The sequence below is a fragment of the Phocoena sinus genome, chromosome 4, assembly GCF_008692025.1.
Source record: "Phocoena sinus isolate mPhoSin1 chromosome 4, mPhoSin1.pri, whole genome shotgun sequence".
Classification (NCBI taxonomy): domain Eukaryota; kingdom Metazoa; phylum Chordata; class Mammalia; order Artiodactyla; family Phocoenidae; genus Phocoena; species Phocoena sinus.
Window position 1 is genome coordinate 36,130,642 of NC_045766.1, and position 27,574 is coordinate 36,158,215.

Genomic DNA, 27,574 nt, shown 5'->3' on the forward strand with positions numbered 1-27,574 from the left:
TGATCAAAAGGACCATTTCATCGAAGAATAACAGAAAGCTGCCTGTATCACTCTCTGTCAGGCCAAATAAAAGAGTGGTCCTCTCTCTGTTGTGGGATGCAGAACAAATTTCACAGGATGAATTGGCTTCTGATGGGCCTACTGGTATTTGAACTGGTACTTATGTTATTCAGCAGGACTTAGAAGACTGGCCTCTTTGTCAAACATGTGAGAAAACAGCAAACTATTCCCTATTCTTTTTCATGGAAATCTCAACGATCTCCATGGAGTTCTAACAAAAAACAAAGACAAACACAAACAAACAAAACCTTATTTATTTCCCTATAATTCATAAGGAATCATTAAAGATAAAATTGAAGGGGAATCTTCCAATCAAAATGTATATGTGTATACACACACTCATATTTTAATGCTGATTTTGAGTTTGTTTATGATAAATATGAAACTTAGATTTTTATACCTATTGTAGTCTATATGAAAATAAAGCCGCATGGTGCATATGAGAAACGTAGGTTTATATTGTGTATACTCTGATTCATGGTGCCATTGCCTGGTGCTATTGTCTGTGATTTAGTAGTACTCAAAACCTTGCCTATGATTTAGAAATAAACAGGAAATATGACAGTCTGAAAGAACCATTATGTAATAGAGTACTACATACAGTATTATCTAATATACTTTTAAAAGATACAGAATCACCAAAGGCACATGATAAACTACTATGTTTTAAAAGGGGGTTGCTGGGACTTCCCTGGTGGTGCAGTAGTTAAGAATCCACCTGCCAATGCAGGGGACACAGGTTCGATCCCTGGTCTAAGATCCCACATGCCACGGAGCAACTAAGCCTGTGTGCTGTGCGCCACAACTACTGAGCCTGTGCTCTAGAGCCCGCGAGCCATAACCACTGAAGCCCGCATGCCTAGAGCCCATGCTCCGCAACAAGAGAAGCTACCACAATGAGAAACATGCACACCGCAACAAAGAGTAGCCCCTGCTCACAACTAGAGAAAGACGGCATGCAGCAATGAAGACCCGACGCAGCCAAAAATAAAATAAAATAAATAAATTTTTTAAAAAGGGGGTTGCCAAAGGCATTGGTGTTAAAGAAGTATTTCATCAGTACTTTAAAACTCAAGGACCACATTTCTTTCTAATTGGCTAGAGTCTGAGAATGGTCTGGGCAGGCAAAAGTCCATTAAATATTCATCTTCTTAGAAAACTAAGGAAGACTCGGTACATCACCTTTTAAAAGAAAATAGTTGTTTAATTTCTTTTGAAAGTCAAAAGTCACTTTCAGATTTGCTTCCTTTCTCAGAAAAGCCAATGCTGTCAGTAGCCCGACAATCTTATAGTAAGCTCGCAAACTTACGTCAAGCTTTCGTTTTGTTTTGTTTTGTTTAGCTTGGGATTGGTTAAAAACAAGGTGGGAAGTTGAGCCATGTGTCAAGTGTCAAATTATATATGGACAAGGTGTGCACAGCTGAGTTGTTATTTACATGGTATGATGACAGTGATGGTTAGTTTATCTCCTGGGGTCTACAAAGAAAAGCCGCTAGGTGTGCTGCCCACCAGCCTTCTCTCCCCAGCCTGCAGTGGTGCAGAATTTGCTAAGAACAGGGAATACCATTAACAATTCAGTCTAGAATGATTATTCTGTCCTTTTGAAACAGTGATTTTTAAAAAAGCACACCTCCACTCAAAGTCATTTGCTTCTTTTTCTTGTCAGAGCTGAGACGGAAAGAGGGTTGTCAAGAAAACATATTATTGAAGGTGAGTATTGCTTCCATTTTATTTTCGTTTGTCGGCTGCCGATTCAAGAAAGGTATCAACCAAACAAGTTCAGAACACATTGGAAGGGGAAAAAAATTCTCTATAAAAAGAACCACAATCAACCACGTTTCTTCCTGGGGTTGAGTGTGGGGAGTGTAGTGATATAGAGGGGAAAATGAAAACTCAAAAAGACTGGATCCTCTAGAACTCTTCTCTTTTACAGCTATGCTAACGTTAATAAAGCACTTTTGTAAGATTTTTTAAAAACTTTATTGAGATATAATTTATATACCATAAAAGTTTACCCATTTAAAGTATACAATTCATTGGTTCTGAGAATAATTACAGAGTGTGCACTCATCATCATAATTTGATTTTAAAACACCTTCATCTCCCCAAAAAGAAACCTTGTACCTACTAAGAGTCACTTCTTATCCCCTCCTTACCTACAGCCCAAGCAACCACTAATTTACTTTTGTCTCATTTCATACACATGAGATCATACAATATGTAATATTTTGTGACTGGCTTCTTTCACTTAGCATAAAGTTCATCCATGTTGTAGCATGTATCAGTACTTCATTCCTTTTTGTTGCCAAATAAAATTCCATTGTATGAGTATACCACAGTTTGTTTATCCAATCATCAGTCGATGGACATTTGAGTTTTCACTTTTTGACCATCATGAATAATGCTGCTTTGAACATCTGTGTACAAGTTTTTATGTGGACATACGTTAAGACTACTATGCTTTTTTAAAAAGAGCATCTATGCATTAAAAGAAACTGGTGGAAAGTGACTACTAGGTAATTGATTCACAGTGCCATTGCTTTTGCAATGGTACTCAAAAATGGTATCATTTAGAAATAAACAAGAAATAATACAGTCTCCAAGATCTATTATGTAGTAGAGTACTGGTACTCTACTGTAAGGATTATGAGAATTGTGAGGAATTTTTTATTTATTTCTTGCTTGTCTATATATTACAAAAATTTTATGCTTCTACATTTTGCAATAAAGGAAAAATGTTAAAAGGGGCCGCCATGTGTTTCTAACATCTTTACACTAGTTCATGAACAATTCCATAAAAATTCAAGATTTTTATAACTTTAGATTCATAATTAATCATTGAGACAAATGATTCTTCTCCATTTTAAAACTAATTTCATTTATGAAATACCAGAGTCACCCAAAACATAAGATGTACTCTAATCCCACTACTTTCAAAATAAATACAGTGAAAGAAGTAAATTCCCCCCTCGGGTCACCTCATCTCATTCCAGTTTGACAATACAGTGCATAGCCTTCCCTGCTTTTCCCTGTAGTGTCACTGACTTGTCTATCTACCTATACACACTTACTTACAAATACAAAAATGTATGTATTAATCACTAACTGTTTTTTAGTATATTTGTAGGCTTCTGGGCTTTGAAATCAGAAAAACATTGCTTCAAGTTCCAACTCCTGTCATTTATGAGCTGGGGGACTTTGTGCAAGTTACTTAACCTCACTCATCCTCATCTCCTGGACTCTGAGATGGGCTATCAATATCCTACCTCACAAGGTTACTATTCAGGGATTGAACTTAGATTGTTTACATTGAGCACAGTGTCTGTCATATAATAAGCACTTAATACATGTCATTTTTGTCATCATCACCATCATCATCGTTCTTAATAGTGTAACTACCAGTCTTCTTCCTATGGATAAGGACACTAAGTAAGTAATATTCTGAGGCTGCCACAATGAATGACCACATTCTAGCTCTTGAGAAAGCTTGCAAATTCCTTACCCAAACAAAATCCCTCCTCAGTTCATAGTATCCAGTTTGACATTGTACAGTCAAACCCAGCCTGCCTCCCCAAACTGTTACCATTCCTGCTCTGGCATTTGCCCCATGACTTTTGTCATCTACCACAAAGTTTGTCAAACAGAAAAAATCCAAGTCTTTGGCTTGTGTACCAAGCTGAACAAACATGGTGGCAGTGTGCTGCCTAGAAAGTTCTTGTTTTTCTTTTCTTTTCTTTTTGATCTAATTGATTCAAAAAGAGATTCAGAAAGTGATTTACACTAACTATCAACAAAGAAATAGAAAAATTGATGAGAAAAAGAATGGAGAAGTTGTGCTACTGTGCTTTTCACTGAATCTCTATTGCTTTAATATTTACCAGTGTGTATGTATAATTTCAGAACTCTCCTTTTTAAGTCAGTTTTCTTCAAGCCACATACAACTCAATAGAAATAAAATTCTCTCTCCTTTTAAATAAGTCAGAAATCCTCTTGGGAACTAATCTCTCAGGATGGATAAACCAGTTCAGCTGAAATTCAAATTGACCCAGATTCAAGCTAATACAAAATTTCAAACTTTTGAGGTTGAAGAAGAATTGGGATCAATTATTATGTTGTTACTGTTGGTGGTATTTTGCAGTTTATAGTTTCAGCCAAAGACAAAAATACTCATGACTGCAAGATTCAGCTCAAAGGGTATTTCTAGGCAGGCTGAAATTAGGGAATTGAGTGAATTTTACAGAAAAAAAGAAGGGACGTGAGATTTCTAGACCCAGAATAAATTTTGAAAAAGTTTACAAATCATTATCCTCAGGTTTCATTGGTACTTGGCCTGTGATGAGGATGACTCTATTCAACATTGGGGTTTCATATGCACATTAAATTTGAGAAGCACTGTTAAAGAATGAGACAGAAGTCCAATTCATGTAGAGTTCAGGCCACTTGTGGGCTGGGTGACCTTGGCCACCTGAGTTAGTTTTTAGAGTGTAAAATTAGCTTGATTTGGGCATAATGCAATTTTGAAAAAAGTCATATGAAAGACCTTTTCAGTGAGCCCAAAGTCCTTGACTTAGATCCAGCTAGAAACAACATTCTCCTTAGATTAATAAGGAGGGAGTAGAAATTTCACTAATAGTTTTATTATATTCATTTGGAATCATAGGATCCTCCCAGGCTCTGAAAGTCTATTTATCCATTCAGCCATTCCACAAACATTCATTAAACCCAAATTTGTGCCAGTGTTAAAATTTAGCAGATCAAAGCTCTTTAGTATCTAACATGAAAGAATGGAAATAGTTTGGTAAGTCAAATTGTAAGCATAAGTAAATTGTTTCTGTGATTTTATAGGCAAAAGCTGTGTTTAAGTCTGTATTTGCCTTTCAGGTAAACAACAGTTTTGTTATGTGATTCAATACACAAACCCACTGTCCTTGTTTTAGGAGGAGGAGAGGAAAATAATCTGAGAAAGCTCCGCTTGAAACTTTTTAATGAATGGCAAATATTAAACCCTACTATCTGAACTTTTTAAAAAAGAGACAATTGATGATTTTTCAATTAAAGAATGAATTTCTTAACAAATGGATTCACCACAGGATTCCTTCCCAGTGCACCATGTTCATGGTAAACTGAAATCACCCACCCAAAACAATCATGTTTCATAATGGGAGGTGTAGCCAGTTACATTATTCTAATGCAGGGCAGTCTTTATAAAAATAAGCATGTCTCAAATCATGACAGAGAGGTCTGCCGAGAAGAAGCTGGAAAATTATATTGGGAAGCAGTGTACATTATTTAAGGCAACATTTTTTTTCAAGCCTGATCGGAAAACAAATATGCCATAGGAGTAGAAGATGATGACACAGCCTATTTGAAGAGAACATTGCAGAATTTCCAAACTACTCGTGGCCTTGTTTCTACAGAGTTAAATCTGCAATGATGAACACATGTTCCACCTCTAACCCTGCCAAAACTGCTTAACATCTGGAATGAACATATTCCTTTAGACGCCTATGAAAGAGGCTTAAATTGAATCAATTTTCACCTTATGAACAATACAGTTCCTGTTACACTTCAGAACCTAAAAGAGAGATTAACTTAGATTTCTTTTTACTATAGTCACTTGAAAGCTATTTTCTTTACATAATTTATTCTCCTGTGGACTTTTGAGGACTTGCCAGTTAACATCTAGACATCTCCTCAGGAGGAGGGAACGTTTCTCCTGCTTCTCTTGTCTTCACTCCCACAGACACTGGGTTAGCGCCAAGGGACAGGCTAATGTCAAAAGTGCCTTCAGCAAGTGCATTCGCTGCACGGGATCACTTACCTCCTTAGGTCATGATTAGCCATTCGGATGCCTCTCTGGAGCCAAGGTTAATGCATTTTTGCACATCTACTTAAACTTAAAACAATACTTGGCCCCAAGCCAATGCTCAACAAACATTTGCTAAGTAGAGGTAGAATATGACGATTTGTTTATTGGAGATAAACCCTAAATGGCTCTCAAGGAGACACTTGTTAGCATGTCTTTATGTTGCTACAAGATTAAAGCATCCAAATAGAAAAAACCAGGACTACCTGGTTTGTTTTGTAGTCACATGAAAGATCAAAACAGAAAGACCATCTAGCTCCATTTTGTCTGTGGACAGATGAGGCTACTAAGGTCCAAAGAGGCTAAGAGACTGGCAAAGTCATTGAAGCCGGCGCGATTTAGTACCCTGGATCCCAAGGCCTGTGCCGCACCTGCATGAAGACCTCTCCTCTGAATGCCAGACTGGTCCATCCTGCAGCCAAGAGCTCCGTGGGGTTGACTGATGTGCTGCTCAGACCCATCATGGCTCCCAACACCACCATCAATCTGCTTCTCCCGTGACTTTCTCATTTACTAACAGTCACTTAACTTCTCAGGCCAAACATCTAAGAGTCCTCCTTGATACCTCTACCTCCACACTTTATATTCAGTACACCAAGAGTCCTCTTATTTCTACCTATACAACTTGTCCCGAATTTGAACACTTCTCATCAACTTGGTCCAAGTGTTGTCTACTACAGTGACCTCCTCACTGGTCTCCCCTCCCTGCTGTCACTCTCGCCCCTGAAGGTCACTCTCAGCAGGCCAAGAGATCAGTTCAGAACACAAATCTTATATCATCATTTCCCCAACTTAACTCCATTTCTTTACCTCCCAGCCCCTCACCAACGTCTTTCCATCTCACAAAGAGTAAAATCCAAAATTCATGCCATGGATTACAAGACTTTATGTGATTGAGATTTTCAAAGTGAGCAGACAGTGTCTCTTAGGTGCACAACCTCCTTTTACTCCGCTTCAGAGTCAGAGTAGAGACCTGGTGGATCATTGACAGGATACAACACATCATTTCTTATATTCTCACGTGAATACTCTTGAATCTTGGCCTAAATATCAAGAAAAAAGACTTTCCGGAGAAAGAACTGAGAGATGAGGAATGACTGAATACAATGGGACTGTCATTCTATCAAGTCCATGTCATTATTTATGGGTGCATACTATTACCTTGAACTATGAACCTTTGCCAACAGATGCTCTCAGTATGTACTGTTTGGTCCCTGGAGATAAATACAAATACCATGTCCATGCATCTTTAACCCCCCAGAGCCCAGCACAGTTTCAGATCAAATTGGAACTCAGTACTTGCTTATGGCATGGAAGAGGAAAGGACTTACGTTGTGACTGATCACACTGCATTCCAACAGGTCAGAGTTAGTCATAGCTCCTTCTGGTTTCTCTCAGCCCACACTGAGCTGTTCAGAAGAGCACAGAGGGAGAGTGCCATCATCAGAAAGGAGGACACTTCGTTTCCAGTGCCAGGCATGGGCCAGAACTGTCACTAAATGTCTCCCTTTAAAACCAGGAGGTCCAGTGAAAATCTTTGGCATCTAGTCTTTGGCACCATTCATCTTGAGTCTTTCCAGATGTGAGCACCACTGTTATAACTACCGCACTTCTATAGACTGTTGCACTTACCAAGTGCTTGCCAACTGATTTTATCTGCTCTCTGGAGCAGCGATCCTGAAGGTTGTAAGTATTGTTATCTCCACTACAGGTTAGAGAACTGAGTCACACACAAAAAGGTCAAATAACCCAAGTGGGATCACACGCTAGAGTACAGATTTCCAACCCTTCAGACCTTGGGATACCCTATTATTGTTTGCTTAATTACCTTTTCCTCTCCTTACCTCCTCCATACACACAGCTGCTTCCAAAGGTGGCTCATATCATAGTGCTTTTTAAGCCGAATTTAATTTCAAGATGCCCATTGAGATAGCTGGTAATACCCTGAGCCTGAAAGCCAGTGGTTTTTTAAGAACAGGCATTAGACTTTACAACACCTGTCTGCCCTAATCTCTTCATCAGTGCTTCTTTTAACAAGCTACCATCACAGACAATCCTTTCTCAATTAATGAAAAAATATTTCCAGAACTGTATTCAAGCACTCCATCTTCCTGTCAGAAAAGTAATTGTGGCTGGCTGATAAGCCAGTTTGAAAAATCAAATTTAAATGAGCCAAATTTAAATTTATAAGCGCCTCATTTAACATGCAATTAATTTTACGCCTATAATAAAAAGAGAAAAACCCCCGGTCTTCCTGTGGAATTAAATAGGCTGATAAGGAAATGCTGTGCCTCATAGAAATGAGAAAATAATTCTTGAACACTGTCATCTTTTTGGTTGCATAATACTATATACAATATGTTCTGTCTCAGGGAAGTATTAATTTTACTGAAATTAAATATTTTTTCTGCATAATCATAGGAATGTGACTCAGTGTTTAGGGTTGAGACGTAGATTATTGGCTCCAGATTTTTTTTTTTTAAGCTCTCACTCTCTCCTTTATATTACCCCTTAAATCTTTAGGGCTTCTAGTGTTTTTGTTTCTTCTCAAAAGAATGGGGAATAATAGAAACGGTAGGGCTCAGCTATATTTAAGGTTCTTCGAACTTTTGTTTTCATTAGTAAAATGCTGAGCGAAGCCTTCATTTGCCAACCCTTTTATTCCTATTAAAACCCATGTGTACATTATGATGGGGTTATCAGTCACTTATTTATGACTTACACCATTTTATTGTTTTTGATATGCAATAAATATAGCTCCATCCCATTATAAGCCCATTAAGTAATTCAAAACATGACATTAATTTGCATTTTTCAAGAAGAAAGAAGTTAAACTCAGGCTGCTTTTTATTACTTTGCTTCTAGACACAGCCACACAGGAGCCACCGTGAAAAGTCATTACCAACTGTGGATTTCCAGTGGAGCACTAATACCATTGAGAAAGTTCTAAGGCTTTTCTTTGTTGGGGACAACGTCAGCCCTTGATATATTTTTAAAAGGTTCTAGGGGCCAATAAACACATCACAGTATTCGATGTCTTTTTTGAAACTAATCCAATGCTTTTTCTTTTTTAAAGTAAATTCTTGAAGGAAACCAAGCTTCAACTATTTCTAATAGTGCTCATATTTAGATTTTTTGAGGTTTTCCTGCTTCTGTTCCCAGGACTGAAGGGCTCCCTCCAGAGGCTGCAGCTCGAGTATGTGGATGTAGTCTTCGCAAATCGACCAGACAGTAACACCCCCATGGAAGGTGAGTGAAGAAATGTAATAAAAGACTCTAGAGTTACTGATTCTAGCTTGACGACTTATTCCACTCACAGTAGGAAAGGAAATATATTCAGACTGATTTGACTGAACATGAAAGATAAAAACCTTTCCAGTCGATGTCTTTCAGCCTCAATATTTACCCACAAAGTCAGTGCTCCGCATCTTGCATCTTCATTAATTTTTGAGCAGTTGCAGGCGCCGGGAGTGTGGCTCCTACCATTACAGTGCTCACTTTCTCCAGGTTCCTTTCACTTCTGTGATTTTATCAACTAAAACAATAAACGTAATTGGAAGGGGAGTTTATAACCCAGCCATCATTATTTTGGAGTGAGTTCTCTGAGGGTATTCTTACTTTATAATGACTCTAGGTCAGATTAGTCTCCAATCTGTGGTGATAAGTGCTAAGTGCTACCATGAGCAGAGGCTTTACAGGAGCGACTACTTGAAAATGTGACTCTTCGTTGCAATCTGGTTTTTGATTCTCAAGGAGCTGCAATATTTTATCTCCATTGTGTTAACAACTGTTTAAAGACAATTTAAGTATCTCCCTGTGGAAGCTTTCAGAATGTTCCTAAAACCAGATCTTCTTCAATCTGCATTTATTTATGGAAACTACCTAGGATGATTGAAGATAGTTTGGGAGGAAAAATTTAAAAGAAGGTTCTAGTTAATTGAGATTTATAGTCATATGGATTATCATATACCTGAGGTGAATGAGAATGAAGATATTTGGGAAAAAGAAGGAAAAAAATAATGTTTTGGTTATTTGAGATTTACTATATGACATGGATTTTACAAATTTTTAAAGAATTAGAATACTTGACATAAAATTACACTAAGGTAAATTTAGTTTTGATGATTCAGAAGGTAGTTCAGGATCCTGTAATAAATCAGGTTCTGTAAAGATTTGTTCTTGCTAGAGGGTTATAGAAGTTATGGAAGTTATAAATGATTGCAGTGTATATAAATATTTCTGTAGGCTGCATTTCTGAAAATAAAAGTTGTGGAAACTATTTTCCTTGCTATTTATGTCTTTTACAACCACAGAGAAATGGTTAAAATATATATTTATATATCTAATTTTCTCTTAGAGTTTTCTGCTTTTTTGATTTGAGTAAATTAGGAGTTTATTATAAAGCAATATCAGTGTTGGAACTTCATAATAAGAAATTATCCATGGAAATGACATAAAATGCATATTTTTATCAAAGCAAAGAATAGGTGTTTGATAAAGCAAATCATAAACATTTTATTAGTGTAAGAAGTGCTTATTGCAAGGATAATATGATGTCACACTATTCTCAATGCCACATTAAAACACAGCACTGAAGCTATGGCGTGAGCACAATCGTCAAGTAAAATGCCATTCAGTGGCAGCTGTGAAAGACTGAAATTGCTTCCCATTTTAAGTGCCTAGTGACTATTTTCCTCTTTGGAAAAATGTCCTTTGCAATTATGCTATGTACAGGAAAGAAGAACATCTGGGATTTTTCAGCATCTTTTTGTTTTTTTTTGGCTCATTTTCCCCATTCTACCACTATCTTTAATCTGAGGGATATAATATAGAAGTCTCTGAAACAGAAAACATTATAATTTGCATTATATACCTACAGAAGGAGAAAATTCTCAATTAGGAGCCAAACTATGTGATACTGATAAGATAATGGTATCTCTTATATAAAGACTAATATGTGTTGACATTTATCAGAAGGGAGCTTCAGAACATAGAAAACAAAAACAAACCAGATTGCTACCTGATAGAATGTATAACTGCAGCATTAACCAGTCTCCGCTGGAATCAGAGAATATTTACATTTTCTCTGAGTTTCTTACAAAAAATACCACAAAGTAGAATAAGAAGCTGTTTTTTGGTTGTTTTTTTTTTGTAGTATGCAGGCCTCTCACTGTTGTGGCCTCTCCCACTGTGGAGCACAGGCTCCGGACGTGCAGGCCCAGGGGCCATGGCTCACGGGCCTAGCTGCTCTGTGGCATGTGGGATCTTCCCAGACCAGGGTTCGGGGCATGAACCCATGTCTCCTGCATCGTCAGGCAGACTCTCAACCACTGCGCCACCAGGGAAGCCCTGGAAGCTGTTTTATCATGAGTCATTGTCCAAGTTCAGAAGTCTAATGAAGGGTGTCAAGTAGAGATTTGTACTTGTTGATAAGGTCAAGAAACATGGCATTTCAAAGCTCTGCAGCAACCAACCTCCTTATGCTGGAATGTAGCCTTCTCTCTCCCACCCCCAGCAAAGGGAGATCCACTCCTGGCTGGCACATAAGACTCCGAGGCTTATTATTCCTCTGGGATGACTTAGCAGGTTCACACTACAGGCAAGTCCCCATGTAGGACTTATTCCAGATTGAAATAGCTTCCCTGTGATGTCTCCCTAGCTTTGCAGAAAATGTGTATCCTCAAACAATATACTCATTTGTTCCAAGGTGAGCCAGATGGAAGGGCCAGTTTGGTATTAGTCTCTAGAAACTCATTCTCTATATTTAGTCTTTCCTTCTTTACTGTAACAGAGGAAAGGACTGATCTGGGCAACAGAGAGAAGAAGAAATAGGAAATAAGAAAAAAATAAGAAATAGGGATTTCCAGGTAGCCTTGGGTGCATTTTCTCTTCTAAAAATGAAAAAAAAAAAAAAAAAAGGGGTGTGTGTAAGCTATGTCTGGATTCCATGTTGTTATTAAGTTTCATTTTTGCAATGATTTTGTGAATCATATATGTGTGTATGTGAGTGAAAGTTCTACCTTAGGAAGGCTATTAGGGTTTCTAAAAACAATGGAAAACTAAATGTTACGTATAGTCAAAATTACCCTTGAAAACCCTATAGTAATGACTTGTTGTCAGTGTTACTCTATAGCCTTTAATTACTCAATTTCTTCTCCATATATAGTGACAAAACCATCACTAGATACTTTCCCAGACACCTTTTTTTTTTTTGGTAACGGCCTTAATATCATTCACATACTTTTCTTACTTTAGCAACTCACATTGGCAATTTTAGGCTCAACTGCATCCATTTCTGTCTAATATAAGAGATGGAACAGTGGTTGCCAAGTGCATATTGCTGAATTTTCCTATATTAAATCTACATATGTTGGCACTGTTCTTTGTATGTGTGCCTCACAGTAAACCCTTAACATTTGTAGATCACCTTTATTGGTTTCAACCATTCCCATCAATTCCATGGACCCATAACACACCCTAACTTATGATTTTGCCAAGGCACCTATATTAAACCCTGGGGAACTAATGAGAGAACTTAGCCCAGCTTTCTAAGACTCATTTTAAACAACTTTGATTTAAATTTATTAAAATGCCAACCCCATCCTCTTGATTCGCACCATGAAAGGATGTTAATTGGGAATAAACCAACGCGAGTTTCATCCAGTTTCTACATATCAGATGACAACAAATTGAGCCAGAAAAAGATTAGCAGTAGCATCTTCATAATATTGGCATCATGTATCAAATTCGTTGTTGCCTTCCCTCCTTCCTTAGAAAGCCACTAGACAAAAAGTGAGTCCTTTCAAAAGAATGGCCATAAATTCCCGAAGTGCAACCAATGGAGAAGGAGGTGAGACTGCCTTTGTAATCTACAACCCTGTGGAATGTGATTAGACATTTTACAGCTATGGGAAGATGTTCCTGACAACAGAGGGGAACTTGTATACTTTTTCCTCTGTCCTTCTTGTTTATTTTTTCTGGTTCACCTAGTAGTAATTCATTTTTCTTTCACAGCACCTGCCATGCCATCTGTCTCTGCTATAATATCTGGCGTTGATGGCACGTTTTCCAATTCCAGAAAAGATCAGTCCCATGTCCTATTTCTTCTTTCTTATACTTCTGTGTTCTTCCCAGTAGAGTCACTGACAGTTCCTTGAGCTCCATGATACTCACATTCTTAAGTCTCTCACTTCCATAAATCCCCAAAGTATATTTCAAAATCTTCTCTTAAGCTCATTAGTCAAGAGAAAGTTCATTCCAACATGAATCATGTTGGACATGGATAGACACAGAGCATTTGTGTGTCTGAGGACCTGCACTAGGAGTTTTTGGTGTGGTTTTCTGTCATTCACAAGTGCTGGGCTAACTTCTCCATCCATACTCTTCTCATTGATCCAGAGAGGAAATAACTGAGCATGACTGCAGGCATGAAAGGAGGCTATAAACCATGTACCACTTGTGAATAGTAGAAAAAAGAGGGGACCCATTTTAGTTTATGTAGCTTTTTAAAAAAGGAAAGAAGAAAGGCCACTAAATTCATTGATCTGAGAATATGATGATTTTAAAATTAAATTATATTTTAATTAAATTTTAATTTAAAAAAATTTGGAATTGAGTCCTCTTTTATTTATTTAGAATTTTTTGCCAAAACTAGTTAATCTCGCAAACTCCCAGAGTCATTAGATGTTATTCTCAATCTAATTACAGTTCAAATTATTTATTTTTTTCCTGCTATTAGGTCAATGCAGACATAAAACAACCCAGATGTCTTATTTCAAATAAGAGAGACAAGATCAAAGTTAGCTTCACTTAATTCCCATAACATCATCATGTCAAACAACCTATTCCAAAAGAATTTCCTTCTTTCTAAGCCATCTTTTTACTGTCCACATATGCCAGCAGGAATCTACAGATATTCAGGAATCTAGGACATCCAATGACAGCTCAGGAAATACCAGAGAGTGGCAAACATTGCAGGATCCCAAATTTTCTACACTTTCTCAATTCCGGAACACTGGACCTGGATATTTAGCATCCAAAGTAAAGTTTTCAGAACAAAAATGTAATGATCCCCAAACCTAGAAATATTGTCTAACCACCATGGATCATCCCTTCTGCCTTTGTATTTTATTGTCTTCCCTGAAAAACACCCTCAATCTGTCCCCCGCAAAAGAACATAATAGGAAGAAATCTTCTGCCAATAGGCTATAACAGTGTTGTTCCATAGAAATATTTTGAAAGCCACATACGTATTTTCAATTTTCTATTACTTACATTTAAAAAGTAAAAAGAAACAGGTGAGATTAATTGTAAAAATATATTTTAATTTAAGCCAATATATAAAAAATTATCATTTCAACATGCAATCAATATAAAAATTACTGAGGAGATATTTTACATTACTTTTTTTCATACTAAGTCTTTGAAATCTGTTATGTATTTCACACTTATAGCACATCTTAATTTGGACCAGCCACATTTCAAGTGCTCAATAACCACATGTGGCTAGTGGCTACTATTTGGCCACACAGGTCTATAAACTCTAGTTCAAGTCTAGCAGAGCACCAGACACATACTGGGGGCTCAATAAGTATTTATTGTGTGGATGGATGGATAGATAGATGGATGATTAGATGGATGAGTGAACAAGTTGTTTGATTGAATGAATGAAGCTCTAACGTTAAATAGATCCACCATCACCTTTCTCTACTTGAAAACCTATTTTGGTTTCCTAACATCTATGAACATTCTGGTACCTGATCTGGTTCAGCATATTTTAGGGTGATATTAAGAAGGATAGGTTGCTGGCAAAGGGCGCCAGGACACTCTTTACATCCCATTTCTCCTCATCTCTCTTAACAGCAGCATCCAGATGCCAGATCTCTCTCCAGAAATCTAGCTGATACCTAAATGAGCAGAAACGAATGGAGGCATGATTCTTTTGCAGTTCAGTTGCCCCTGAGGATTACTATATCAAATATTAAAATTATCTAACCCATTTCATTTATGACCCTGGCCAGGATGCTCTGAGGGCCTCTGGTGTTCGTCAGATCAATCTAACCTCCTGGCTTGAAAGGCTAGGACAGCTAGTTTTCAAGAAATTAATTTGGAGAAAGTGATTTTCATATCTAAGAGGATGAGCCAAACCCTACCAAGCCCATGGCAAAAAAAAAAATTGTGTTCCAATTTTACTAAATCAGTTTTATTTCCATTTTAACTGTGAATTCACCAAACAGTTTACTGCTGCTTTAGACGTATTCAGCTGATATTTTATCCTTTACAGAACACCAAGTCATGCTGTTAAAAAAGAAATTAATTTCATTCATTCTAAGAAATAACATGGGGGGATGGTTGAGTTCATTTTGTGTTCTTTCAGTCTCTGGTGTGGTTTTTTAGAAAAATCTCATGTTTCTGTCATCGTGGGCCTCCTTCTCATTAGGACAATATTTCTATAAAATGGACTGGGAAGGCATCAGATAGACACAGCTTTAAATCCTGGCTTTGCTACCTGTTAGACTGTATGCCTAGGGCAAGTTTCTATCCTCACTGAGGCTCAGTCTCCTCCCCTGAAAATGGAGGTAACATATAAAGTGGCTTCTGAAGGAGTTAGCATTGTGGGTACAGCACCTCACTCACAGCAGGGGAAGAAACAGAAGCCTCATTTCTAGAACGCCCCGCACAACACACATACACATAAAACTCCCTTCTCTCTGGGTCTCTCTCAAAGGTAAGCATAGGAGACGACTAAGACCCTAAAATTAGGTGATGAAAATCAAATGAAGGTAGCCAAGCTGCAGGGTTAGCCAGGGTCTGCGGTGAGGCCATGTAGAATCAAGGTACACAGTTGATAATAGAATTATTTTCTAGCTCACATTTTTCTCCTTGAAATTTTTGCTCTGAAATTCTCCATGCCCTTTAAAATTATGTAATTATAGATTTTCCAGGGTTAATCTATTCAGTCAAAAGGTGATCTTAAGCCTGTGATTTTATTTTCAAAAGTGTATCTAGAAAAAAACTCAATAATAAGATTCACTCATTCATTCAATTGATATTTTTTGAATATCTGTACCAGCAGACAGAAGGTGCCTGGGTCAATAGCACACTTGCTCTATTGGAAAGACTCAGGGACAAATCCACCTAGCCATTAACTGTAGTTCACCAGTTAGTCTGATGTGCAGATATGGACTCTTTGCATTTCTTGCACAGAGGATTTTTGAAGCCAGAATGGGGTCACCAGTGGGTGACTAATTTAAGACCACACTTGACAATGAAAAGTATACAAAAAAAAAGACTTTGAGTCCTCATATAGTTCATGTATATTTAGTGTATCTTTTTTCTTTAAATTTATTTATTTTACTTTTGGCTGCATTGGGTCTTCGTTGCTGCGTGCAGGCTTTCTCTAGTTGCGGCGAGCAGGGGCTACTCTTCATTGCAGTGAGCAGGCATCTCACCACGGTGGCTTTTCTTGTTGCAGAGTACGGGCTCTAGGCGCACAGGCTTCAGTAGTTGTGGCACGGGGGCTCAGTAGTTGTGGCTCACGGGCTCTAGAGCACAGGCTCAGTAGTTGTACAGCATGGGCTTAGTTGCTCCGTGGCATGTGGGATCTTCCTGGACCAGGGCTCAAACCCGTGCCCGCTGCATTGGCAGGCAGATTCTTAACCACTGCGCCACCAGGGAAGCCCTATTTAGTGTATCTTGAATGTTTTGTGTTTCATGTCATAGGCATAAGGATGCATTGTGAATATCATTGTGAATATCATCACCCTTCCCTCAATGCTCAGTACACACATTTTCTACTTTGTCTATGGCTACCATGACTCAGAGCTTACTAATCCACTTAGTCTTACTGTTATGTGAACTCTGCCTATCTCACAAGCTTCTTGTTTCTCTAGCCAGTTTCATTTATCCTCCTTATTCACTTCTCTCACTTTCTTGAGCAGAACTGAATAATCTTAAGTAACACAGCAAAGGCACATTACGGAGTTCACCACCCTTACTTGTTGGCATGCTGCCTCAGATTTGCAGAGTCAACTTCTAGGGCCATTGGAAAAATTTCCAGAGTTTGGACCATGGATCACTCTGATATGTATCTAACAGGAACAGAGCCCTGGTTAACAATTTTCATTTTCCAACTAGATTCCATAGAGAGAATAGGAGTTTTAGAACATACTGAGAAGTTAAGTTTGCCAAGGCTAAAGAAAATATGTGATAAGCTGGCTTTAAAGGAAACAATATTCCCGATAATAATTTGTAAACATTTATGGGTGTATTTTGTGCTTTCTATGGAAGCCAAAGATTCCTAACCTCATTTCATAAAATCCTTTTGGAAGGGAGTATCCTGGTAATATTCTATGCAATTTACCTACTTCCTCTACTCTCTCTCCCTTTTTTCCCTTTCTTCACATCTTCAGTCAACAGTGAAGGCAGAAGGGATACAACTGCTATCACTAGTAACACACAAAAGGAGAAACAATGTGGGCCATGTGTCTGGAGGCCCGTTGTACCTCCTCACCACAAATCTGTGGTCTTCACCAAGCTCAGAAAGGGTGTTTTTTTTTTTTTCCTTAAGTTGTTTTTAATCAAGAAAAAAAAGAGAGAGAACGGAGACGGCTTCTGCTCACCCCAGCTGTCACGTGGAAACAGAATTGCTTAGTATTCTGGGGCTGTGGGTTTGTGACTCATGGGAGCTTCCTTCTGTGTGAGTTATCTCTCTGAAAGTAGCTGGAGTTGTGACAATATTCACCTCCATATACTGAGGGGATGTCAACTCAATCTCAGGGGAATTCATCTTTTTAAGTTCCTCATTGTGCTGTAGCTGATCTGCGGTGACATGGGGAGACTAACATTATCCAGCTCTCCAGCCCGGGCAGGTGGGGCTGTGGGTTTTACCTGTCTGTCAGAGCAGCATCTCGCTCAGGGTTTACTAGTATGTGAATTCAGTGGGCTGAGCAGAGCCACCTGTGGCATGGCTAATCTGGAATTCTCAGACAGTGGGGATAAACAAATACCCTTAAGACTCTCTCTCACTTTCTGTAAAAAATGAAGTAATGAAAGGCTCAATGGCTTTTTAAAGCCCTCCTGGATGTTGAATATGTGTAATGAAAAAATACAGGATCTGCAATCAGAGGACGAGGGTGATAGTCTTAGGTGTGTGAACTTGCTTGAGTTGCTCAGTTACTGCTGCTCCGTTTTTCATTTGGAAAATGGGAAGAATAGAAACAGTACCTGGTCTAGCTATTTCCAAGATTGTTGTGACAATAACGTGAGATAAATGGGAACGTTTGATTCGTAATGCCCTGCACAAATATTTTGAGATTGTTAGTTACGTGTGTGTGTGTGTGTGTGTGTGTGTGTGTGTGTGTGTATAATACATATATTAAGGTGTCGTAACTGAAGTTTCAACCAGGCATGGAGACACAGCTGAAAATTGGTGAATTTCAAAGAGAGATGTCAAATCTTCATTTGTATATAGTAAGTATCCAACATATGAACGAATTCTGTTCCAAGAGCGCGTTTTATGTCCAATTTGTTCATAAGTCTAACAAAGTTAGCCTAGGTACCCAACTAACGCAATCACCTGTATAGTACTGTACTGTAATAGGTTTATAATACTTTTCACACAAATAATACATAGAAAACAAACACAAAAAATAAATAAAACAGTTTTAATCTTACAGTACAGTACCTTGAAAAGTACAGTAGTACCAGCTACATCACCGCTGCTTTTACGCTTGCTTCCGGACATCCTGGGCTTGAAATAAAGATACTGTACTCTATAGAGTACTGTACAGTAAAGTACACAAAAGCACAACCACTTGTAGAGTATGCACACACGTGACAGTGTACACCAGACACATGAACTAACTTAGGTGATTGGACATGCGAACGCACGTTCCCATCTTTGAAAATTTGCACCTTGCAGGTGCATATGTAGGGGACTTACTGTACTCGCAAAGGAAAAGGGCCAGAGCTGGCTCCGTGTCTCTTTCTTCCCCTGACATTTTATTTTGAGAAATTAAAAACCTACAGAAAAGTTGAAGCAATAAACAGCCAATGCTCTTTACCTAGATTTACCAAATTGTGCTATATTTTGCCTCTATTTTGCCCTCTCTTGTTCTCTTGCACTGTGACCTTTCACCCATAAATACTTTCTTCTCTCTCTCCTGAGATGCAGCATTCTTCCACAAAAGCATCATGCACTCATCACACTCAAGAACTTTAACGTTGATACACCACTGTTGTCTACACAAGCCATACTTAAATTTCCTAAAATGTCCTTTTTAGGATTCCGTTGTTGTTGTTTGAGAGGGAGATGAGTCTGTGATTCAATTAAGAGCCCCACATTGCACTTAGTAGTAATGGTTTTTTAATCTCTTATAGTCTAAAATCGTTCCTCACCTTTTTTTCTCTTTAACAACAATGACATTTTTTTAAAAATCCAAGCCAGTTGTTTTGGAGCATGTCTCTCAGTCTGGATTTGTCTGATTGTTTTCTCATGATTATATTAAGATCAAGCATCTTTGGCAAGAAGATACACAGGTGATGTTGGGTCCTTCTCAGTGTGTCTCTCTGCAGTCCCAGGAGGGTCACTCTCTACTACTGGTCATATTAAAGTTGATCACTCAGTTAAGGTGATATCTGTCAGTTTTCTCCACTGTGACGGTACCTTTAAGACTTGGTACCATAGTGAATAAATATGCTGGGGTGTGATTCTTTGTGACCACGTGAATAGCCTGGTTCCTCACAACCCGGATTTGGCATCCACTGCCGATCCCTGCCTGCAGCAGTTATTATAGTAGGGAGTTATTACAATTACCCTCCCCCATTTATGAATGGGCATTCTGCCGTAAAGACGAACTTTCCCTCACTCTCAGTTCTATGCCTCTGGAGTCCCCTCACCTTGCTTTAAGAAAATAAAAGTTGAAAGAGAGAAGGAGAAAGGATCTAGTGAGAAGGGCATATCTGGAGAAAACTATGCTGTGACCCCCATAGTTGGGGAGTAGATAGGCTTGGGAGCTGACTCATGTCTGGCACATCTAGAGCTGGAGAAGTGGGCTGAATCTCTACGGTGCAGCCAGGAGAGTGTAGCCTCCCTGGGGGCGACCGGAAGGGCAACTGTGAATGTTTGCCGTGTGGGGTCATCTTGGGTCTGTTCTCTAGGAGGACAGCCTCCTTGGAGGGTGTGGGATGGAGCTGGACACCCAGAGCCACTAGGAGAGGGCTCAGGGGAGAAGCGGAAAGTAGAGGAATAGAGAAGCCAGCCATGCCCCATCTCACTACCCACTGCTGCAGGTGTTCAGCCTAAGCAGGTCCCAGCTAGGAAAGGGAAAGGAATTTGAGTTTGGAGCTTTGACTGAGATCTCTAGAGGCTGTGTTTACAATCTAAAAGGGTGTCAGGACTGTCTGTTACCCAAGAGTGGGCAGAAAAGCTGTGGGACCAGTCTGAGTTTTCATCAGGGCCAAGTTTTCATTGTTCCTACTGAATGTAAAGGGCTAGCGGGAGATTAAAAAATAAAGCTGGGTTGTAATTACATTATAACGAGTATGCTTGTTCCACATACTATTTACATATGTTTAAATACCTAATTTTAAATTGATCTGACTTAAATTACACATGAAAAAATTAACTCTTCCATTAATTTCAGAAAACAAATTTGTTTCCTTTATAATACCATTATGTCCAATATAATTGGAAATTCAGGAAAACCTTGTGTGCTAAAGATTCAGATCTCCACAAATAACAAAATAACGCTCTTGGTCACCAGTATGAAATGTGTACACTACACACAGACATCCCTTGTACCTCGCAAACCCTCCCGAGGTATCTGAGGACTTTTGAAAGTGTCACTTCTATTTTGGGGAGTAATTGTTTGTCAGTGTTCAAACACTAGAAAAGATGATAAGCCACAAAACCTCGACCTCTGCAGTTTGAACTTTATCCATCCATTCTAAATGCATTTTTATGTTAGGTTTTATTTATTTGTTTTAAATACTGAAAGGTGACCAGTGTGACTAGCTTCAATGAAACCAATCATACAAAATTAATAACTAAATGAGATCCTTTTAGACAACTTTCTGAAACCCTAGTAGAGTCAATACAGAATTTATTTATACAAGAAAATTCATTTTTTGTTGTTGTTATTTTTTAAAGGCCAATGGACCAGAAGGTCTGGGCACAGGAAAGCAGTAGAAAGAAGAGGAAAGTTTAGTATTATCAATATCTTCCTTTACTTGCATGAAAAAAGAAAATGTATCACTCACATGGAAAATGGAAGTATATTTGGTGATGGAATGAACCAAATTACCCCTAGAAATGAGTGCATAATAAGACAAGAGAGAAAACAAAATGACATAAGAATGCACACAAAACTTAACAGAAAGCAAAAAGAGGAGATATGGGGACCAAAAAGAAAAATTGGGGAAGGGAAAAAGAAGGAAATTTTATTTCTCCCATCCATTTCCCCTACTTCCTTCTCAAGCACAGTACAAATCTCACAAGCCCCTCCTCAAAACATAATGTCATCATACCACACTCAGAATGGCCCAGAAGAGAACATTATATAGTAAAAATACTCAGGTCTAAAACCTGCCTCATTCATTTATTCATATTCAACTAATATTTTTGAGTGCCTGCTATACACTAGACATTGTTCTTGGTGCATGGGATAGACAAGAGAACAAAATAGACAAAGATCCCCATCCCTGTGGGACACAGTCGTTCTAGCAGGAGAGACAGGAAATAAACAGTAAAACAATAAAAATTAACTTATATAGACTATTAGAAGATGATAAGTGTCATGGAATAAAGAAAAAGTAGAACAGGGTAATGAAAATGGGAATGCTGGGAGTCAGGAGTGGTCACTGAAAAGGTAGAGACTTGAAGGAGTAAAGTGAGTAACTGGGAGGGAGATAAGGATAGTGTTTCTGGCTGTAGAAACAGTGCAGAGGCCCTGAGATGGGAGCAGCCTGCTGTGTTTGGGGAACATCAAGGACACCAGAGTGGCTGCAGAAAGTCAGGAAGGAGGAGTGCAGAAAAAGGTGAGTTTAGAGAGATTACAGGGTCCAGATCTTTTGGGACCCTCCAAATTTTGGACAAAGAAGTGATGTGATTTGACTTACATTTTTAAAGGATCCCTTTGGCCTGGAATTAAAATAAATTATAAAGGGGCAAATGTAGGAGCAGGGAGACACGTTAGGAAATAACTTTAGGGATTCCCCTGGCGGTCTAGTGGTTAAGAATCCCCGCTTCCACTGCAGGGGGTGTGGGTTCAATCCCTGATCCCTGGTCAGGGAACTAAGATCCCGCATGCCGCGAGGTGTGGCCAAAAAAAAAAGAAAGAGTTGTAACAATCTAGGTGAGAGATGATAATGGCTCAGACAAGGGTGCTAGCTGTGGAAGTGTAAAAGTGGTCTGATTTAGAGAAATATTGAATGTAGAGCCAGAAGTTCCTGATGGATTAGATGTGGGTGTAACAGAAAGAAAGGAGTGAAAAATGATGCCAAGGTTTTTGACCTGAGTCAACAGAAGAATGGAGCTGCCAGCAACTGATACGGGGAATACCATAGGTGGAGCTGGTTTGTGGGGGAAGATTGGGGGTCTGGGTTTAGCCATCTTGAGCTTGAGATGTTCATGAGACATCCAAATGGAGATGTTGAGTAGGCAGTTGGACACTGATTCTGAAACTCAGGAGACAGTCTTGGGATGGAGATGCAAATTTGGAAGTTGTCTGCATGTAAATGGTATTTAAAGCTTTGAGAATTGATAAAACCACACAGGGAGTAAAAACAGAAAGACAGAAAAAGCAATAAAAGGACATAGAAAGAAAGGACCAAGGACTGAGCCCTGGAGATTCCAGTATTAGGAGGTTGGGAGGAGGGGGAGAAGAGTGTGATACCCAAGGAGCAGGTAAAGAAAACATATCAAGGAAGAGGAAGTAATCAACTGTATCAAATGCTACTGATGGGTCAAGTAAGATGAGAACTGTGAATTGTCCATTGGTGTTAACAGTGTGGAGATCGTCAATAACTTTGACAAAGAGTGGTTTGGGCGAAACAGGGAGTGGGTGAGGAAGTGAAAGCCATCTAATCTCTGAGTCTCAGTTTCCTCATTTGGAAAACGGTGAGGAAACCTCTTGATTTAGGATGACCAAGTAATATATTTCTGCTCCTTTCTCTTAAAAAAAAAAAATAACATACAAGGAACAGAAATAGAAACTTCCTTTCTGATGAAAGTAGCAGACAACTGGAAACCTGGACCAATATATATGAAAGTGGAAGAGGGATGGAGGAATGGTAAATGACTTAGCAAAACTGAGGAAAGATTTATTTAAAGTGCCCACAAGAAGCAAGTTCATTTGTACCACACAACCTCTGAATGGTTAAGGCATGAGAGGCACAAATGTCACAGAAGATGGGGGTGAGGTGGGAGCTAGAAACAAGGCAGTTTTTCAAAAAACTATACAGAACCATTAGAGCTCCATATCCCCAGGTCTGCAGGCAGGGTCCTGCCTTTCCCCTCCAGTGAAGGAGGCAAGAGATACATTACCTCGAGAAATTGGGTTGAGAGGCTCTAGACTGAGGGGTACCAGATACAGAGGAAGGTGAGGCCAGGCTGGAAAAAAAAAGAATTATGAAGTTTGAGATCCCCAGACCTCTCCTCTCACTTACCTCCAGGTCACTAACAGCCAAGTTACACTTTCCCCAGGCAGAAAATAATAGAATATTTCTCTGGAGAAAATTAACTATCCCAGAAAAAAAAAAATCTACATTGTGTGGAAGAAAATCCCAGTGGGAAAAGGTGACAAGTGCCCTAACTTCTCCCACAGTGACAAATGCCGTCCACGCACAATTTTAGCACTTTATTCTTAAATGTGAACGGAAACCCAAGAATCACCTGACATTCAAAGAAAGCTACTGATGAAAAAAAGAGACCTCAAGTAAGTAGAAGAAAAGAAAACAGACTAATGCAGAGAGATATAAGAATGTTCAAAGAAACTATAATTAATATACTTGATGAGATAAGAGAAGATATGGCATCAATTAAATAAGAACAGGATGAAAGAGAGAGCAAGAACAGCATAGAACTAGAAAAAAAAACCTTAGCCATTAAAAAATATAATGGCTAGGGCTTCCCTGGTGGCACAGTGGTTGAGAGTCCACCTGCCGATGCAGGGGACACGGGTTCGTGCCCCGGTCTGGGAGGATCCCACATTCGGCGGAGTGGCTGGGCCCGTGAGCCATGGCCGCTGAGCCTGCGCGTCCGGAGCCTGTGCTCCGCAATGGGAGAGGCCACAACAGTGAGAGGCCCGCGTACCGCAAAAATAAATAAATAAATAAATTTTTAAACTGGGCCAAGAAAATAATATGTACATATTATTGAGAAATGTAGAGGTTAATATCAGAAAAAACAGCTTCATATCTTGGAAGTGGTTACCACCTCTGGCGTGCAGGCAAAGTCAAAAGACTGCTGCTTTTTGTTACAAGCCTTTTGGCATCGACTCTTTAAACACTGCAAGTGTTACTTTGACATGTGTTACTTTGACAAAGCTAGAGATTAGAACAATAACCACACATACACACAAATGAGATAAAAATGCCAGTGGTATTGAGTTGTCAACATTAACTATGATATCATGGCTGTCCAAGTCCAGGCATAGTCCTGGGGATTTAGAAATACACAATCAATACTAGCTTTCCTACCCCAGATTCCATGATCAGAAGCCAACCCATTTCTCACTGCATCCTTCCAAAAACACGCCAGCACCAGAGACCCACCCACCATTTCCTAAACTAGCTGTGCTGAGCCAGACTCCCTCCCTCGGTGGCCTCCAAAGCAGGCTGTGCCAGATAACCCTTTGCAGGATGAAAAGAAAACATAATTTCCACTTATTTTATATCATTATTTTTAAAGTTTCTATTTGCTGTATATGTTTTACTTTTTCTATTTTTAAACTATCCACTGGTATAATTTCAGACATTAAAAAGTAGCAAAAATAGTACAAAAGACTCCTATATACCCCTTACCCAGATTCCCTGTTAGCATCTTACATTACCATTGTGTAAGTATCAAAATCTGGAAATTTACATTGACACAATAATATTGTATAATCTATGGATCTTATTCATATTTCTCCAATCATCCCATTAATATCCTTTTCTGGCCCAAATCCAACTCAAAATCACATGTTGCAGTTCACTGTGATGTGTCTTGGGCTACTTTAAGCTGGATTAGTTGCTCATTCTTTCTTTGTCTTTCATAATTTTGACACTTTAGAATACTATTAGCCAGTTATTTTGTAGAATGTCCCTCAGTTGGAGTTTTTCAGATGTTTACTAGTGATTAAATTCAGGTTAGGCATTTTTGGCAAGAGTACCACAGAAATGATGTTGTGTCCTTTTTGGTGTATTACATCAGGGGGTGCATACTGTCTATTTTTCCCATTAGTGATGATGTTAACTTTGCTCACTTGGTTAAGGTGATTTCTCCATTGTAAAGTTACTTTGTAAAGTTACTATTTTTCCTTTAGTATATACCTTTTCCTTTAGTATGTATTAGGTATGTGTGTGTATTCATATATCACTCCAATGAGTATCTTTGGGGGAGACACTTCAAAATTATGCAAATATCTTATTTCTCATCACATTTTGCCTACTTGATTTTAGTACTCTTCAATGATTCTTGCCTGAAACTAGTACTGTGGTGTTTGCCAGATGGTGATTTTTCTATTTCCATCATAATTTCTGCTGGCATTATACTGTAGGGAAGAGAGTTCCCTTCTCCCCATTTATTTATTCAGTTACTTAATAATTTTATTCAGTTATTTATATCAGTATGAACTCGTGGATTCTGATTTTTTTCCAAAGATTTATGATTCGTTACTATCATTATTTTGTTGCTACAGTTATCCCCAACATGGCCATTTGAAGCATCTTTGACAGGTCTTTTGTGTTCTTTTGGCATGTCTCCATCTTTTTTCTTTTTTAAGGACTTATTTTGCTTCCCAGCACAAGGTGTTCCAAGCTCACCTGTGCTTTCCCCAGCCCTGTAATCAGCCATTTCTCTAAGGAGCCTTGGTTCCTTTTAATTGAAGCCAAGATGTGGGTGCCATTATATATATTTTATAACGTATTAGCTTGGTAATACAGGTACTTACTTTATATATTAACCAATGTATCTTTGTTTAATTGATTGGAAAGCATAATAAATATTTTTGAAAAGCAGTGCTCTTTGTTTAAAAAACACTGCTCATTGCTTCCTTAGCCTGGGAAGCCGTGGTGGGATTAACAGTTCTCCCTTCTCACCTGTACCACACGATCGATGCCTCTTTCTCTATTTAGCACTTACCTTTTCCTGCCTTATGTCATAGATGGTAGTTTACTCAATCGTCTGTGTCTATCCTTCAACTTCCTATATTGAAGGAGGTTCATATGTAAAAGTTGAATGGCAGTGAAAGCCAAGCAGGGAAGAGAGACTGTCTATAGTGTTGCTCTGTCCCAGAGGAGCACCAGGTGGTCACACACACACTGGGCAGCCACGCATATAAAGGGCATGCTCTCAGAAAACAGAGAAAGCTTTCTGTGGTTCCCAGAGGAGCCCTGTAGTTAGCATTTAACTTCATAAATGTAACTGTGATGCTCTATCACGGCTTCCGGGTCCACCTTGCTGGATACAAGTCTGTCATTTATAACTTGCCCAAGTGTTCTCTGCGGTTAAAAGCAGAGGAGAGGGACTTCCCTGGTGGCGCAGTGGTTAAGAATCCGCCTGCCAATGCAGGGGACACGGGTTCAAGCCCTGGTCCAGGAAGATCCCACATGCCGCGGAGCAACTAAGCCTGTGTGCCACAACTACTGAGCCTGTGCTCTAGAGCCCACGCACCACAACTACTGAAGCCCACGTGCCTAGAGCCCATGCTCCGCAACAAGAGAAGCCACCGCAATGAGAAGTCCGCGCACCGAAATGAAAAGTAGCCCCTGCTCGCCACAACTAGAGAAAGCCCGTGCGCAGCAACAAAGACCCAACGCAGCCAAAAATAAATTAATCTATTTACAAAAAAGCAGAGGAGAGCCAGATTGCTTACTTTCAAATCCTGACCCCGACACTTACTAGCTGGGTAACCTTGAGTAATTTACTCCCCTTTGTTGTGCCTCAGTTTCCTCATGTGCAAAACAAGATAATAACAACAACAGACCTATGCTATAATAAGGTTGTTGTGCAGATTAAATGCGTTAATATACATAAGGTGTTCAAAACAAAACCAAGTACATTGTACGTGCTAAATTAGTGTAAATTATTGTCATTAATACTCCAGAAGACAGAAGACCTTTATGTCTATGTGAGGGAGCCTCATAAAATGTGGCATGGAAATATATAAAACTTCAGGGCATAACAAGGGCTCTGTGTCTAATTAAAGAGGGACAACTCATTCCACCACTCACTGACCCCCTCTCCCTGCTCTTTGCCTCACAGCCAGGCATGCATTTCCCCTGAAGCACAGGAAGTGTGCTGTGTGTGGATAAGGTGGCTGTGGGTGGCTGAGGGGAGTCGGACAAAAGCCACAGAGTAGACAGGAGACTTTCCTTTCTTGGCAGTTTTACTCAAAGATTTATAAAGAAAAATATTATTGTTTTAAAGCAAATGCTTTATTACGG

General features: G+C 39.0%; 1 protein-coding gene across 5 annotated transcripts in view; it reads left to right on the forward strand.

Moving 5' to 3' along the window:
• Positions 1–27,574, forward strand: part of KCNAB1 (potassium voltage-gated channel subfamily A member regulatory beta subunit 1) — a 434,576-nt gene that overhangs the window by 367,895 nt on the left and 39,107 nt on the right. For 3 of the 5 annotated variants that reach the window (XM_032630069.1, XM_032630070.1, XM_032630071.1), the window contains exons 7-8: positions 1,727–1,770; positions 9,089–9,175. In XM_032630069.1, coding sequence (XP_032485960.1) covers positions 1,727–1,770; positions 9,089–9,175 — 131 coding nt within the window. The remainder of the gene's footprint in view (positions 1–1,726; positions 1,771–9,088; positions 9,176–27,574) is intronic. The other 2 variants (XM_032630072.1, XM_032630073.1) reach the window with 1 other exon arrangement.